This window comes from Ixodes scapularis, unplaced genomic scaffold, assembly GCF_016920785.2.
Source record: "Ixodes scapularis isolate PalLabHiFi unplaced genomic scaffold, ASM1692078v2 PGA_scaffold9__187_contigs__length_104089568, whole genome shotgun sequence".
Lineage (NCBI taxonomy): Eukaryota > Metazoa > Arthropoda > Arachnida > Ixodida > Ixodidae > Ixodes > Ixodes scapularis.
The window spans coordinates 48,798,178-48,816,035 of record NW_024609884.1 but is presented as its reverse complement, the minus strand read 5'-3'; the positions used below and the strand labels follow the sequence as shown (position 1 = coordinate 48,816,035).

At 45.7% G+C, this 17,858-nt stretch overlaps 1 protein-coding gene across 1 annotated transcript in view; it reads left to right on the top strand.

Annotated features, from left to right (window-relative positions):
- The window catches only part of LOC8028595 (MARVEL domain-containing protein 1), a 49,149-nt gene extending 31,402 nt beyond the window's left edge, over positions 1-17,747 (top strand). The window contains exons 2-4 of the mRNA XM_029968962.4: positions 12,697-12,861; positions 14,131-14,262; positions 15,623-17,747. Of these exons, the coding sequence (XP_029824822.1) occupies positions 12,697-12,861; positions 14,131-14,262; positions 15,623-15,736 (411 nt within the window). The 3' untranslated portion in view covers positions 15,737-17,747. The remainder of the gene's footprint in view (positions 1-12,696; positions 12,862-14,130; positions 14,263-15,622) is intronic.
- The last annotated feature ends 111 nt before the right edge of the window (positions 17,748-17,858 follow it).

Sequence of the window (17,858 nt, the reverse complement as noted above, 5' to 3'; positions counted from 1 at the left end):
AACGAATACGTAGGGTGCGTGAACTTCGCGACTAGAGCTTTGTGGGGAGCCGTGGATCGACGATGCAGGTTACAGCTAGAATATAGAAGTAGTCCCCCCCCCCCCCCCCCCCCCCCCCCAGTGGATACTTACAAAACAAATAATATATATATATATATATATATATAACACGCAGTCTAAATTGTGACATTAAGCAATGCAAAACGTCACGCTTGCATTGCCTAATGTCACAATTCAGACTGCGTTTTTTGGTCTAAACGTACGTTTCGGCATCGTCATTCGCTTAGCTGCCTCTTTAAGTTGCGCTGATTGGCTCTCCGAGTGCAGTCTTGAGTAGTAATGCGTTACTGTAACTTCGTTACATTTTAGGTAACTTGTAACTGTAACGAGTTACTTTTTAAAAATTTATCTTGTAACTGTAGTTCTATTACTTTTTTCTGAGGTAACGATGAAAGTAACGACGTTACTTTTGTCGTTACTTTGCAGTTTTTTATGAATAATATATCACTGGACGAGGGTGCAATTTAGCCATTCCTTGCGCTTTCCAAATCGTCTATTCCGACATTTCGAGTGTCAAGTTGGCCTTGCACAAAGTTGTGAATACGTTCTTTCTCGCGAGTCACGACCCGAATATAGCCACGTGTAGATTTTATGAAAAACCATCTAGTTATCTTTACGCATGCGCTTGTACTTTGTGACTCAACACTTACATCTTAGAGTCTTGAAGCACTATGTATGTAGTAGTTTTTCTTTTTTCTGTGCAAACGCTTTTTAATCGGGTGGATCAACCGTGAAACAACAATACACGTGGAGGGCACGGCGCATGTCTCGTATTTTGAATAGCGCCACTACTCCGCACTGCGCATGTTTCGTATTTTGATTTGCGCCACTACTCTGGCGTGGAAACTTTCAAACACTAACCTCGAGAAGCAACTGCTGCTAAGTTACAATATGAAGTAAAACGCGTACTTTTTAATTTTATGCAATTAAACGTTGTGAGGGGCGTTTTCTAGTTTTTTTTCTAAGTTTTTTTTGTGTTATTGAAAAGTAACTGGAAAGTAACGTCGTTACTTTTTAAAAGTAACTGTAGCTGTAACGAGTTACTCTTTTGTTGCGGTAACTGTAACGGCAACTTCGCTACTTATTTCTGAAAGTAACTGTAACTGTAACGAATTACTTTTTAAAAGTAACTTACCCAAGACTGTCCGAGTGTTGTGCGTGAAAGTAGACGTACGGGCTTTTTTTTTTTAGAGTGCTATATATATTGTCAATCGAGATGCAGCACAGTCCAATTGACTAGAACAATGATTAGTAATGACTCTATACGGGCCATAGAATAATTATTACCATCCTTTTTTTTTAACGGCGAAGGAGAAGAAGATGTCCATTTGAGGCTAAAGTTGAGGCTAAAGTTGAGGCTTGGGCGAGTTGGTACATACTTCGGAAATTAAAAACAGCGCGGAAAGACGAGGACCAGACAAAGAAGTGACACGGACGTAGCGCTGCGTCCGTGTCACTTCTTTGTCTGGTCCTCGTCTTTCCGCGCTGTTTTTAATTCCGAACGATTTGAGGAATAAGAAATATATCACTGAGTTGTTAGCCAGCGCTGCGAGTCTGTTTCCTTCTTGTGTGCCTGTGAGTGTGACTGTATCCGCGCTGTTCCATCCAAGCATTACATCCTGCGCACGGCTCGTGCTTTCTGAGTTTAAAGCACTATAATAGGCGTGTCGACCATCGGACACCGACGAAAACAAAAAGTCATTCTTCTGCCACAGAAAAAAAAAAAAAAAAAAAAACAGGGATATTTTAATATCTGGTTTACTGCCTTGCCGTCTGCATCTTTGGTTTCCTGATAAAGGTAGTTCTTTACAATACTTCCTTCTGTTTTTTCTTTTCTCTTTTTTCGTCATATCGTGCTTTTGTCTGCCGAAAAACCGTAGGCTTTTTTTTTTTCTTCTCGGGTTGTGTCCTTTCGGCACGATGTCCTCCAGCTTGTATGTTTAAGCTTTTTTTCACCCTTTCTTGTCGTTCATTGACTGATTATACGGCTCTGATTGCTGTATTATGTTAATAGTTTTGTAGAAGTAAATAGAAATAAAATATATTTTTACAAATACATTGGAATTAAATTACAATACAAATGCCTGTCGCAAAAGGGCAGCCTAACGGTTAATTATCCGAATAAAAAAAAGTAACTGATCGCCAGTAGCACGTTACTCGCAATGAATTACTGCCCAAGTACACTCAAGAGTGCACACAGGACGGGAGAGACGGCGGCTTATTGTTTCCTAAAGCGTTTCATTCCGCGAAAGGCATTTGTGAATGAATTCTCGGCCGAGATGTTGGTCCTCGACGTCATCAGGCAGGTCAGCCGGTCCTTCGCCCAGGCACTCCTTTCAAAGTGTGGAGTCTCGAAACGGCGGTCGGGCGAAAGGGAAAGCCAATCACGCGAAACAATCAGGTGGACCTGTCTCACAATGGCGTCGTTACGATAACCGCCAACGACACCTCCAGCACCTCCGGCCGGTGCAACAACATCCAAGGGAGTTAACAACGCCGAACATGAATGAAGGCATGCGGAAGGTTTCCGCTGAAGCTGAGCGAGTCCGCAGGGCCGTCCAACGGGGACACCGGCGGGAACAATGGGCGCCCATTGTTTCCAGACGCAGGGGCCTAAAGTTAGCACTGCCGCTCCCCTCCCGTCCAGCCCTTTTCCTCTGTTTTCTAAATTAGAGCGGCTTTCCTCCTGGCGTGCACCTCCGGTCTTTGTTCTCGCCCTGACCCGTCCTTTTTTCTTTTTTTTTTATATACGCTTTCTCCTAATAGAAATGAGACTGACTTTTTTTTCTGTCTTTTCTGTCTGGTTTTGCCAACGATAAAAGACAAAGGTAAACAGTTGGGCATTTTGAACGAGAGTCGTACTTCATGTAGGCTCGCCGTGGCTGAGGTGCCCGCAGAGGGCGTACGTGACAACATAAATCAAAAGTTCTGCGCACGAATCGATTTTTTTTTTTTTTTTTTTTTTTTTTTTGTTTTGCACCATGGAGTTTGAGCGCAAAGTTTGCCGGGAGTTTTGTTCGCACAGCGATGGCTGGAGGACTTACGGGCGTGTCAGCGAGCCCCCGTGAACACAGCGAACGCATGTAGGCATTCTTTACAGACAAGGAGACTTACAACAGCTATCGCTCGCTAATCCAACTCACGCAACTCCCCGTAAATCTGAAACTGTTACCGGGTGCAGAACGCGTCCTCGTTCCGGAAAAGAAAAAAAAAAAAAAAAAAAAAAAAAGAAGGAGAGGGGGGGGGGGGCATGGTGGGCGAGCATTTTTGTTTCTTTTGTTCGTTCCCTGTTCGTGGCCGCATCACGAACCACGTCGTATTTCACGGCGCTATTGGACACTTCCGATCGTTGGTGCGCTAGTGCCTTTATTTCTTTCTTTTTGTATTTTCGTCTGCTCCTTTGTGGCACTTATAGTTACGGGTTTGAATTCGGACTCGCCGAAGCTCTCTTCCTGCATGTTTCCGCGGGGCAGATACAGTTCACCGGTGTGTGTCGGGCTGCTTCCAACGCTGGAGAGGCAACATGTTGTAGGCGGGCGAGAGTATAGAAAAGGGAGAGCAGGCGGGTCGCTGAACTCTCGACATATGTGGGTGGATGCTGGTTGCGTCTAGGCGTCGGCGCGGGCTGTTTGGAGTTTAGACATTAGAATGCGGGTGGGGTTGTGTCGCCTAGGCGGCGCAAAGTGTGTCACAAACGGAGCGCTTGTTTTCTGCTCCAGTCTCCTCGACGCATGGTCCCGTTGGGAATGAAGCTTCAGACATGCTTTTGCTTTAACTGCTTCCGAAATCTGCATTCCTGCCTACCTACGAAGACCGATTTTTTTTTTTTGTTACTTGCTCGTTTATTTGGTTACTTTGTGTTTCTTATGTACGTTATTTCGTGCTCGTTTCTGAGTTTTGGCGTCGCTGCAGTCCACCGTGGCAACCGCCCCAAATGGCGGGTTCGCATCCCGGCCTAAGTTCCCGCATTCTGCCAGGGGCTTATTGAACAGAATGCGCTATGTAACCGAGATTTTGGTTGCACACCAGAAGATCCCCTGGTGGTCGAAATTAATCCTCAGTCCTCCGCTGTTCCAAGAATCCTTTTTAAAAAGAAGAAAAAAGAAATGGACTTTTGCCGTCGTAACTGAGGTTGTCGCATGGGGCGAACCTTTTGGCTGCTTTTGTTTCTCCTGCCTTCGCGTTTTTCGCCTTCGAAATGGGCCGTTTGAGGCTTGGGACGAGATAATGCTCATTTACAACAGCGAAGAAGCCAACAATCCCTTGCGCAAGTCGAGTTTGTCGCCTTTCAAAAGATGCTATAGTTTCCTCTCTCTTTCCTTTTTTTCTTTTTAATACGCGCATAACACACAGGTGTTATGCGCGTATTTAAATATCAATATTACCAGAAATGTTTGTTTAAGAGCAACAGGCTTGAGTGATTTTCCGCAACCGTCGACAACATCTATGGGCGATTGCTCCAGAAAATCACGCCATATAGTTACTTCGTTGTCGGGGCTAGAGACGTCCTCGAGCCTTTGGTCTCCCCTTGTTGCCGTACCGATGAGAGCTTCCTAGAGCTATAGCAGGCTGTAGCTCCTTTTGTTTCTAAATGCGTCTGATTAGCAGCATACTCGTCACACCACGTTGTGGACCCTCAATGAGCGTAAGCTTCTTACCTTAGAAAACGCCTCGGTTGTGCAGTGGGAGCGCCTATTAATTTACCCTTACACGCTCGTAGCCCCTGTGCACGCTAAGGGGATCCAAAGTATAGCTGTTGGTGCATCTAAAATGACGAGCTCACGCCCGACTGATGGTTTTCTTGCACTCTGCGCCGTGATTTCTTTAAACGCTGCAGTCGCATCTATATATACCTTTCGCGCTTCGAACATCCGCGGGGGCTCTAGGCCTGCTTACAATGACAGCTCGGCAATCGTGTTTGGCGATGTTAATTGCACCCGATAACACGACAGTTCGCTCCATCATCATTCCGCCTGGCATCCTTTCGTATCTCGCGTTATTATTATCTCATTCCCGAGCTCCGAGTCTGAGCGAGTCACGGAACTGGTCCCTCGAGCAGAACCTTGAACTTGTCCCGCACACGTTGTGCAGTGGGCCGGTGAAACGAAGTCGAGCTGTCCGCTACGAACTCGGGCAATTAACCCAATTACGTGGCAGCATTCGAAGAGACGCAGTCGAGGTAGATGTCGTGATTCCTCTTCAGGCGCTGCTTGTATTGTCTTTGGTTTCTTTGGCGAATGTCCGAGGAGGCTGTCGCGCTGTTTCTTCTTCAATTTTGCTCGGCCCGGTCGCCGTTTCAGCGGGTCCCAAATCGAACGGTTGCATTTTCCCTTCGATTAATTGCTACTTCCGAGAGTACATGAAGACGAAGCTCCGATGGTTTCATCTTGGTAGTTGACTCTTTCTTATTTGAAGTCTGCTGCCTGTTGCTTGTTCCTGTAATTAATTTTTACGTTGTTTTTAGTGTTTGGAAAGGAAGTTCGTGAATTCCATCGGTTGGTTCAATGTTACTGTTTTTTTGTTTTTGTTTGTCTGCTCGCTCAGCGTCGAGCCGGACGCGGCGCATGTTTGGCCTAGAATGCCGAACTTCCGGATAACAATCCGTCACATTCTATTCCTCGCAAAGAGAGGAAGAAAACTGGAAATTGAATGCAACAGATTTTACTCGGCCAGTACATTTGCCCATCCTCCTTCTGCGAAGATGCGCCGTTCACGGCGAACGCTCTTCCTGCCGCCTAGACCAGAATGCGGTCAAGGTCCACTGGATTAACGTCTTCGGTCGGAGGAGCAAAAATACCCGCTGCTCTTGTAGCCTCTGTCTCTGTCTCTCCCTTTCCCTTTATTTCTTTCTCGTTCACACCAGCTTCGGAGCGTGTAGTTCCAGTTGTGGTGGATGGACGAAGATAGAACTGGCTAGCGAGGCGGTGCTGCCATCTGGCGGAGGCGGTGTCAAAGCGCTTTGTTGGTACTCGGAGGCCATGGTTGGTGCCGCAACACCCACTATAAAAACCTCTTGGAGCCGCAACACCTCTTGGAGCTTTGGGATGAGTCTTCACGTTACGCGAGCTGCGGGGGGCCAGGGCGGCCAGGGCGCAGCGGCGGCAGCGGCGCAATTCGATACAAAGCCTCTCTGGGGTTGACCACGGCGGCAGCCAAGTTGCCGATGCGTGCCGTGGAGGCAGCGCAGCGTTATCCCGCTTCCCTTTCTGTTGTGCGGGGGAGACGCAGGCATCGCTCTGATAACTTCGCAGTCGCTCGTGCCCACAACGCGGCCTTGTTGCTCTCTGCGAGTGGGCGGTGCGGGTGGACGCCACGTGCCGAGAATCGCCTCCCTTGTTCCAGGGCGAGGTTAGAGAAGGTTCGAGAAACCGTTAGACTGAATCGACGGGGAGAGGAGGACACTCCAGAGGAATAGGGGTCAACGTTGGAGGAGAGGATGGGTTTCGCTTGGCGTACTTGCAGCTGAAGCGGAAAACACAGTATGAAGCTTGCGTTTTTTTTTTATATTGTGCTTGTCCTTAAGGTCACTGCATTAAAAAAAAAAAAAAGGTGGATTATCGATGCTGCGTTGCATGCTGTCTTTCTTGCCTTCCGATCATTGAATTACTTTTCCGGTTTCCCCAATGCTTGCAACAGAATTTCCAATTTTTTATTTGGTTACATAATCCCACCATGCTGGGGCATAATTCACGCCTCGAATAGTCACTCGGTATCTGTCCTTCGAGTTATCCTCTTTGGTTCATGAATGTCACGGGAATTCGGTCGTTTTCTGGTTGAATCTGACAACTGGCAGGCATTAGTGTGTCTCACGATCCTCATAAGTGGGGGTGCGAGCGTTCTGTCATGTATGTACGATGTTGTGTTTTTGAAGATAGACTACTGCAGTCTAGTAGGCTCGACTAGGACCATTGTCGCATTAATTAGCCGCAGCATCCCAGGCCTCTGTCACACGTGTCGGTTTTCTTTCTGTGTATTCGCGGCTTTGCTGAGGAAAAGCAGAACGACTGTGATTGTTATAGTTTTTAGGCTTGTTTTAGTCAAGCGATAGTTGGTTGAAAAGAGGGAATTGATGTGTAAATTATATGTGTTTGTATTAGCCAAGCATCAGTTTGATAACGTTCAACAAACTCCACTGGCAAACAATAAAAAAAAATCACTGGCAACTTTTATGGTCCTAACTTCTCATATATCCACCTCAGACAGACGTGTTTGTCGACAATAAATTGTTCTGTCATCTCTATGAGCAGCACTGGCTTCGTGTTTACCAACAGAGCAGTCAGCCATTGCAGATATTCGAATCTCGTCGACGTAAAGTAGACAAACGCAAAGCGTGGTTGGCTTTCCAGTCTAACACGCGTGTGTTGCACAGAACCCGAATCCAGGAGCGCAGCACGGCGCTCTATTTTGTGACATTAACCCTGAAACTGGGATCCTTTCGTTGTTATGCTTCTTCCTCAGTCTCTGAGATGAATGTTTCCCGAAACCTTCAATCCCTCACCGGCTTACTTGTGTCTTATCCTAACGGCTGTCTGGTAATTTTGAATGCCGCGATGGCGACTTTGACGTCTGGCGTTTACGTAAATTGTACGAGTATTCTTGATAACACTGTATGAAGCAACGTGTGTACACACTCCAAGAAATACCTGGGCATCTACTTACCTGCAAAACACTCAAAGAGCCAATCTCTGCGATCTACGAAATCAGCTCAGCGAATGATGAGGCGGAACATCCGTTTAGACCTAAAAATGAAATCTGCATTGTGGCAGTGCGTAAAGCAAAGCGTCATGCTTGTATTGCGTAATGCCACAGCGCAGAATTAATCTTGAGGTCTAAACAGATGTTCCGCCTCATCATTCGCTGAGCTGATTTCGTAAATCGCAGAGATTGGCTCTTTGAGTGTTTGGCGGGCGAGTAACATGCAGGCATTTCTTAGAGTGTATGCCTGAACCGTAACTTTGACGAGCATTGTGTCCGTCTGCTTTAGACAGTTCAGTCAGGGGAGCGCGTATGGAGGCTTTTTTCCCGTTTCATATTGATGACACCAATACGAAAAAAGAAAGAAAGAAAGAAAAGCGTTAAAATACTGTGTTTTTTAAAAAGTTTATTTTTTTAAAAATATCTTTTACATCGGTTACGTTTTGAGCAATCAACCTGCACGACAAAGCATGACGTTTTGCATTGCTTAATGTCACAACTCAGACTGCGTTTTTTGGTCTAACCATATGTTTCGGCATTGTCTTTTGCTGAGCTGCCTCCGCAAGTTGCGGTGATTGGCCCTCCGAGTGTTGTACGTGAAAGCAGACTCACGGGCTTTTTTTAGAGTGTAGTAACCTGGGGAGGGGGGGGGGGGGGGGGCGATTGTCGTCTAGAAGTTGATCGACCTTCGCTGGCCTTGTTTAACAGAAACGTTTCAGGGACACTGACAGAGTATTTATACTCGCCATGGTCTTTTCTTTTTCTCTTTTTTTTTATATGTACATGACATATGAGAGCCCAACTACCCAGAATGCAATTTGCGGCTCGAAATTCGTTTTCTTTCCACCCGAAAACCGTCGATCGAGAACTGGCCGGTTTGAGTCGAGTACACTCTCTTCTCCGGGGTCACGTGCCGTTTGTTTTGTTTTTTTATGGTTTAGGCACAATCATTAAATATAATCAAAGTCGTGGGTCATCGAAGGCACGCACTCAATACTAGAAATGGACAAAAAATATGATACCCATTTTTCGTGGCTTCTGAGAAACTTCTTCCTCCCCCGCCCAGTATGGGTTTCGGTTTCGAGCAGGTACGTTTTTTCTTACTTTATTAAAACTATGCGTAAAACTGTAGCAAAATATTGATTGGGTAGTCTTCTGACACCCACAATAGTTCGCCTAAAAAGAAAATAAGTAAAACATTTTTTTTTTTTTTGGGGGGGGGGGGGGGGGGAGGGGGCGTGTTAGCGTCTCTTTAAATGCGACTTTAAACGAGAGAAAACAAAAACTAAAACGAAGCACAAGATAATGCTGAGCGTTTCAGGACGTTCGTCACCGTGGAGACTGCAAACTATAAAAAACGGCAATCGCCTTTTTTTTTTTTGCGTTTGTTTATGTTTTTTAACAACGAAAACAATCGGTAGCTGTCTTCGGGGAACGTCCCTGACGGTAGGCATCGACAAGTGACCCTGTCTCGAGCTGCTGAGTCGAGGGGCCGCGGTGTAATTACGTTTACAGCTTGTGCTGCTGCTGTGATGCTTGGCTGCGCTGAAAAATAGAATAGTTCCAGTTTCGACATCTCGTTTTTGCCGCATATTTCCGCTTCGTTAAAAAAAGAAATGAAACAAAGGAAAAGGAACGCTTGGTGTTCAAGTATTGACGCTCATTGTGGTGTTCTTCAACGTACTTTCGGCAAAGTCGTCGCTTATGTTCTATTATGAAATAAATTGAAATACACACAGCACGTCGTGCCAAAAGGGTTAAGAAAAAAAAAAACTGCTAGGAAACAATATGCAGTGGCGTTGTGCCAGTGATCTTATCGGTCCTTTTTATTTTCCCCTGTCATATTTCTACAGTTCCACGATACCCCTTCACTCTAAAAAATGCCTACGCGTCTACTCGCCCGCAAAACACTCAAAGAGCCATGGTCGTACCAACCGGGGGGGGGGGGGGCAAGGCATGTGTTCCCCCCCCCCCCCCCCCCCCCCCCCAATCAAAACAAGTTGGTACGCCACTGCGAGGAGCCAATCTGTGCGACCTACGAAATCAGCTCAGCGAATAATGAGGCGGAACATCTGTTTAGACCTCAAAATGAAGTCTGCGCTGTGGCATTACGCAATGCAAGCACGACGCTTTGCATTGCGTAATGCCACAGCGCGGACTTCATTTTAAAATCTAAACAGATGTTCTGCCTCATCATTCGCTGAGCTGATTTCGTAGATTACAGAGATTGGCTTTTCGAGTGCTTTGCGGGTAAGTAGACGCGCAGGCATTTCTTAGAGTGTTGTTTTGCTTCTTTTTGTTAGCTCCATGTAATATCTTGAGAAAATTAATCTTCTGCTCAGTTCCGTTTCTCCTAAGTGACTGCAGACCCACGGCGACGGTCCGTAATATGAGCAAGTCCGATGTTTATTTTAAAAAGGCGCTTAAAGGTGCACTAAAGATGTTTCTGAGATCGTCCGTTCTTGGTGATAACTCATTGTACGGCATCTTAGCATCCCAGAAATCGAAAAATTATGCTCGTGCGACGTCCATTTCACGACTTTTTAAAAATGTGATCGAAGTCAGTGCCACGCCCTAGTGCGTGGCACCTAGTGCGCGGCACGTGGTAGAGCCATTTAGTGGCTCTACCACGCCCCTTTCTGAGCGGAAATCTCTGGAGCACAGAATCCAGCGGAGGCGTCGTGCCGATGGGCGCGCGTCAGCCAGTCCGCGCGTTCGTGCCGCCGGCGTCTCCGCTCGATTCTGTGCTCCAGATTTTTCCGCCCAGAAAGGGGCGTGGCGCGAACTTCGATCACATTTTTAGTAGGAAAATAGACGTCGCACAAACATAATTGTTCGTTATCACCAAGAGCAAACGATCTCAGAAACGTCTTTAGTACACCTTTGAATGTACTTAAGGCTGAAGGTCAGCATTAAAATCGATCTTTTTGGGCTTCTTAGCGGGCCGTTGAATAGATCTGGATAGATGGCGAAAGAGATAAACAAAACAAAACAAAAAAAAAGGAAAATCGGAAGGGACACCAATTTTTTTTTTAATAATAAGGTAATGATTACCGATTTTTCGTAGTTTATGTGAGATCACAATGCTTTATAAACCTTTTTTAATTTTGCTCTTTGAGTGTAAACTGTCAAGAAACAATAATTTTTTTAGAAAGTTGTCTTATTTTTAAATGGCCGTTTGTAATGAAGAAATCCGGCCTAATTTGAGGTTTTACCACTGCATTAACACATTTTTTATACAATTTTATAACGTAGCAATTTTAAATATATAAAAAAAATGTTAAATACGGTTGAAAAAAGATTATGAAAGTTTGACTGCATTATGCCTACGAACATTGCCATACTTTTTTCAGAGGGACAGATCCGTAAGGAGTTTGTCGTTTCTATTGAAAATAATAAATAAATAAAAGACAAAATCTCCAATAGGGAGTAACACACCGGCTCTCAGACTAAAATGGTTAAGTCATGGCGCTTTTGCCGGGCTTGATTGGGTTCAGAGGCGGTACCAAACTCACAGAGAGAGAGAGAGGGAGATAAAGAGAGGGCGTCATGACGTTGCGCAAATGGCGCTGTACTAGCCATAATAGCTCGCAGCTTCTGCGGGTTGTGATGGGATGGTGAAACGACGTATTCGGCGAGCAAGTGTTCCAAAATGCGTCTTTGGCGCATAGGAACGCCAATGACAATAACAACGCGCCGGAGGCACTCGATGACAAGTCAGACAAGCGCGCTCCCTCATGGTCGGGGAAACAAAAAAAGAACATGGGCGCATTTGGCGGGTAAACGAAGGCGCGAGGTCCGCAAGGAGCAGGCAAACTTACACGCCGTATATTTAACACCAGATATCGATTGCACTAATTCACGTATTACGTCAAAAGTGCGTCACTCTACTGGCGGGAGCTTGTTGTACGGTATAGGTAAAACGTGGTTCTAATCCTATGAACGTTATACAGCCGGAGGTCTGTCTGAGATACAGCGTTTGATGTCTCCGCCATTAAAAAAAAAGAATAAATAAATAAAACTATTTTAGTAAGACAGACAATGCAGTACTGTTGGTCATACAGTTCGAGGCTCCATTGGAAGCTTCCATAACAAACACCATTCCGGGGCTCGAGATCTTGCATGGCCGAACATGGTAGAATAGCGTGCCCTGTATACGCATCAAAATTGAGCATGTGATGGAGCATTGACAGCTGTCGTGTTGTCACAGTATGGGATGCCTGGAACTGAGATCATTAGAGCGTGCCTCGTTGCATCTTCTTTCTTCGCCGATGGTATACCCATTGTCATTCCAGCTGGCCTGCTGAACCGTCACAGCTGTGGTAATGGTATAATTAATTTAAACGTCGAAGACTTTGTACCCACCAACAGCACGAGAAAAACAGGGGGTGGCTCGTCCCCAGCACCTGATTATCGCGCCGCAGTCAGTTATATACTGCTCTCAGTGACTATATTTACGACGTAATTTATGCCGCGCCGGTAGATTATCAGTTGTCAGGTTATTGCTAAGTTCGGGGAAAACAAAGACGCTTGTCTCTATGGCACGCTCTTAATTATTTTTTATTTTTTTGCTCTTCCGCGAAATTTTTTATACACAGAATGCGCCATCTTCGGTCGCCTTTGTACCAACCCTTAGCTCATTACGGTAACTAATTAAGCAACCGATTTATGCAGCCCCTCTCAAAAGGCAACAAATTGTCCCTTTGACTCGCGCGGTATTTAACTTCAGCAGCTTCTGCTTTTTGCCCATGCATAGAAAAAAAAAACAAAAAAACGAAATTAAATGACTGGTTTATGCAGTCTCGTAATGTTCGTTTAGTCCAACCACATGCACACACACACACGCACACCCACACCCACCCACCCACCCACACATACACAGACACACAAAAGTGCTTTGTTTGGACGATGGTTTCTGACTTTCCGTTATCTTGCACGCAGCTGTTCGGCATGATCTGCCTGGGCTGCGGTTCCCCGGCGCTGATTGGCTACGCACGGTTCTTCCTGTTCGTGGCAGCCTTCTGCTACATCCTTACAGTCCTGCTCTGCGTCATTTACGTCCTGGGCATCAACACTGCGCTCTCCGCTCTGCCTTGGCTTCTGGGCGTAAGTGGTCACCGGATGCCTCATCCTCAATTTTCGGGAGTGTCGAGTCCCATACGTGTGGACGCAGAGTTAGTTTGTAGCTGCTGCACCCTGGGGGCAGTAGATGATCCCTAGGAGATTACAAGTTCTTCATTTTATCAACATTTACCTTCGTATAATTATGACTTTTCTGTTTTGTTCCACTGCTCGCTTCAGTTTAACCTTCAATTCATTCTGGAACTTTAACCTTACACTCACTATCTTTTTTTTTTTTTTTTTTTGCGGGGGGGTTTTGTATGAGTACGAGCTTTTTTGCTATATTTATGGTTTTCCCAGGGACGGCAGGACTGAATTGTTAGAGTAAAACTAATTGTCTCCAATGCAGATCTTCCAGTGTCTCAATATTGTGTTTGCATCTGATACAGATGATGCGAATGCCTTCTAATATAGCACTATAACAATCGCGACAATGAAATGACGTATATGCCCTCTTCTTGTGGATCGCACAGACATGCTCAAGTGTCCCACTGACTTGCGACAAAGTGTATATCGGTCAAACCGGGAGCTGTATTAATGCAAGAACACGTGGGAATAAATTTTCTGCGCGATCCACAACAGAAGGCAACATGACACAACGTTGTCGATATTGACATTGACATTCTGATTTAGATAACATTCGGATCATCGGCAGGGGAAAGATCAAACGTCAAGGGAATTATTAGAGGCGTTCGAAATAAATAAAGAAGGCGTTGATAGTTGCATTGATAAGACATTTGTCTATCTGCACAAAAAATATATATATGTTCATAGAACCCAATAAATCAGGGTTCATGTTGTCTGCAGATTTCTCACGCCTGTATAATATCATTAAATGTATCAAGAAAGAGAAAAAATAAATTATGGAAGACAATATGTCAAATGTAACACCGTATTTTTGGCCAAAGAGCATCGTTTGGCAGTTTTATGATCAGGTTGCTTTTTAGGATCCTTCAGACATATTTGTGCTGCACATTTATCGCTAACGTAGTCTTGTGCACCAGTGAGCTATACAGAAAAAGACAGCAATCAATTCCGCCGAAACTTTCATTCGCACTTCGTCAGCTGCTGCAAGCTGCAACGAAGTAAAAACCATTCTTGTATAAAACTTACACCCATATTTAGAGTGTTTTGATTCTCCCGGTTGGTAGGAGAACGGAATCAGCTTACCACCGACATGAGATATTAATGTTGCGCGCAAGACTGAAGGTGCTTATAGTACGTCTCTAGCTCTCGTTGTTTCCTCTGTCGCAGGAGCTGGCCTTTACAGTGACGGCTGTAGTGCTGTACATCATCGCGTCGGTGACGCAGCTGGTATCGCAGTCCAGCTACGACGTCTGGCCCCTTATGTTCTACAGCCTAAGCGGCCAGTACATCGCCGCCGGGGTAAGTCAACACCGTCTAGAATAACGAAAGCCTCCGAACGTAGAAAAAATCGTAAGGGTGCAGGCGAGCTGGTGAATATTAACCATGTTGATTTAACCTGAGACTGAGGTAGAGAAGAAGCATCAAAACGTAGAAGGGACAGAAAATAGACGGGACGACGTCTCGAACTCTGCCGAACGCCCCATTCTTCCTCCATTGAACGGCATCAGAGTCCGATGGCGCCAACTCGCCGATTGGACCCGAGCCCGACGTCGAGCGTCCTTCGACGCGTTGACTGGGAACGAGGCCCAGCCGAGCACTGACGTAGCACTCGTATCCAATTGGCGTCTTCGCTCGATCTCACTGTGATGACTTCAAAATTCTACTGCACGGACTTTGATCATTCTAGGTGGTGTTGGGTAAGCGTGCATGCATCCCGTAACGGCGCACGGTTTTTCCGCCGGAGGGCCCGGGAATAGAAAAAAAAGAGAGAAAAAAAAAAGAGCGTGAAATCCGATGAGGTAGCGCACGTGCAGGAGAAAGTGAGGGAGAGGAAGAGACGAGAGGGACGTCAGAACGCCGAGCTCTGGTTGGAAGGATTAGTGGGTAGACGCAAAGCTGGTGGCCTATGTTTCTACTCACTATTTGAACGCGTTCGAGCGCGAACGCGCAACGCTGGACGTCGGCCTTTGGCAATCGAGCGCGTTCGAAGAGCAAGTAGAGACAAAGGCAGCTCAGCTAGCTTTGCGTCTATATACCTACTAATTTTTCCAAGCAGAGCTCGGTATTCTGACGTCCCCCCCCCCCCCCCCCCTCCCCCCCCCCCGCCCGCTCTCGTCTCTTCCTCATCCTCAGTTTCTCGTCGCATAGCAACCGCGTTGAGCTGGCTGTGCCTGGCTACCCACAAATTCTTAGTGATTGTGGCTCACAAGGCAGTTTGTAGGCTTTAGTGTAAAACGTTTTTTAGAAATTTTTTCCTCAGGTGAAAAATAACAAAAACGAACAAGCAAAGGGCGTCGCTTAATATGTTCAAGCTTGTTACTTAGGAATTTGTTCTTTGGCGTTCTTATGGGCTAAGGCCGGAGTCTCACTGGCAGCGGAATAATAATAAAATGATCGAGACAAGCGAGCTGTCAGTGACTACAGTCTATTAATTCACTTCACAAGCTCTTCATGTTGCCTAGCGATAGGCATAGCTTCACTTAATTTTTGTTCCTTCTTTGAGATGCCCACATTCATAATGTTCGAGACGTAATTCAGACGGCATAGTGGGGCAGCACAAACGCTATAATAGCTCGAGTTCCACACTATGCACTGTGCAAGGGTCTTGGTTGTCTACTTGGCACGCCCCATATGGTGTTTCCTTTCCACTCCGCCACAGGTGTTTGGACTGCTCCAGGCGATCGTGTACGGCGCCGGCGCCTTCCTGTTGTTCCAGGACTGGAAGGCCACGAGGCCACCTCCGCCGCCGCCACAGCCACCGCGGACCAATTAGAAAGGTCGCCTGACGGCTTATTACAGACACAGCAGAACGAGCCAGCCGCTCAGCCGTGGCGAGACTGTCACGAAGCATACATTTGCTATCTCGTCTCTTTGAGTCTGACATCATCTCGGAGCAAGGCTGCTATTCTCGAGAGATCGGATGAACGAAGTGCTTGTCTGTTTTAGAATGACTAACTTCATATTTTGGTCAGACGCGTGTCTCTCCCGAAACACATCCCAGGGATACCTACACCCCCCCCCCCCTTTTTTTTTCCTGGGAAATTGACATTATTGGTGTCGTTACGCCAGATGGGGATAGTTTAGGAAGGAAAATTTAATCATGACACCATCTCTTCTCAAAGAATGTAGGCTGTGCAGGCAACATCCACACTACTTGTTGTTTCCCTTTATTTTTTTTTATTCGTTTTGCTCATGACCAAACACGACATATATATCCCATTTGTTGTTTTCTAAGCTGCCACAATTACCATCTGTTCGTGCGGAAGATAGCGCGAGGTAGCAATCGAAACTTGTAGCATCGTGCCGTGCGTGTTTCACAGGTACGTTTAGACAAATATGTGAGCTAACTTTTGTAACTCTAGAGCACTGCACTTTCTTAATATTACTGATTAATCGCGTTGATTATTACCTAAATCGTGACCATATTTGCTTCGGTGTATTCGCAAAACAGCGTCACTTTCAAATGAGGTAGCGGACTTCAGTAGGTTTATAGAAGAAGTTAGATCTCGTATATGATAACCGCAAGTCATGGCTTTGTATTGTACGAGTGACGTTGGTTACGAGCATCACTAGAGGGCGTTTACTCTCTATCCTGGGAAAAATGGCGCCATTCATTGTTGTGGAAATGCTCGAGACACGTGCCGCGCGCCACTTCTGGAAAGAGCATGGCGTCTGAAATCTAGCTCAGTGCTGCGCTGTGCCGCCATGATCTTCACAAGAGCTGCACGTTGCACGTGCCTCTTGCATCGACGCACCTAGCGCTACCTTTGAAACATGAAGGGGCTTTAGCGTTTACTGCCCCGTACTGCCCCGTAGCGGATCATCTGCCACCTTATTTAGCGCTGGCGTGCGTGCCCTCTTTTTGCACTCGAGAAAAACCTGTCCATTCGATGCCTTTAGTATGCACAAAGTCCTACACAAATAATCGTAAAATATTGCTGTTGCCATACGTGAATGTCGGAAACTGGGCCGAGTAACGTTCTTCGTGCACGAAAATGTGTGGAAAGAACGGAGTGTAGCAAACCAATTCTTTTTTGTCCTAGGCACTTGTTGGGTTGCGAATATACTGTTGACATAAACGAGTCTTCACGGAGATATATTGCAGCTTTTCACTAACGTCATAATTTAACTGTTGTATTTCTGCCAGCTGTGCAGAAAAAAAAAAGTTTCTCCGCCGTTGATATCGACGGTCGTCTTGAAGAGCATGGTTTATGGTGCCGTACAGTAGAAGCAAGTGCAGCGTGCGTGGGAGGGTACATACCTTTGGAAGATCTGCAATCGTGCGTGATCTCTCCATGAGCAAAAATATGACAGAGGCCAGTGCTCTCTGCTTGCAATCGACCATATAAAATGTTTGGCATCGGCCAATCTAAAACTTGAAAAGTGAAGGGAAGAAAGGTATATATAAAATGATGTAAGTTGTTGCAGTTATTAGTAATCTCTTGGTATTCAAAGCGGCATTCGGCACCTGCTTCTGCTTATATGGCTGACACCTTTGATGACATCAGGCGTTGATTCGTTACCATCAACGTCTCTTTTCGCTGTATTGTAAGCTCGTGCTAAAAATGATTTGATGTTCTTGTGTACGGGAATTGACAGGCTTGCAATTTTTTTTTAATACGCACATGTACATAGTAGCTTTAAGGAGTCAGCGACCAAGCCTCTGTTAAGTTTCTATAAAACCTGTACCTCAAAGTGTGCCGTGTGTTCATATTATTATAACTTAAGACGCCTGTATCACTAGAGGTTGTATTTCTAAGCTAAGATTAAAGCTATCTAAATGACTTCTCCGGGAGTGATCGATTAGAGAATGCTTTATTAGTTTACAATGGCCACATCTGCTTGTATAGCTGAACTCAAGAGGCTATTGAAGCTGTCTGTACGGGATGCGAAAC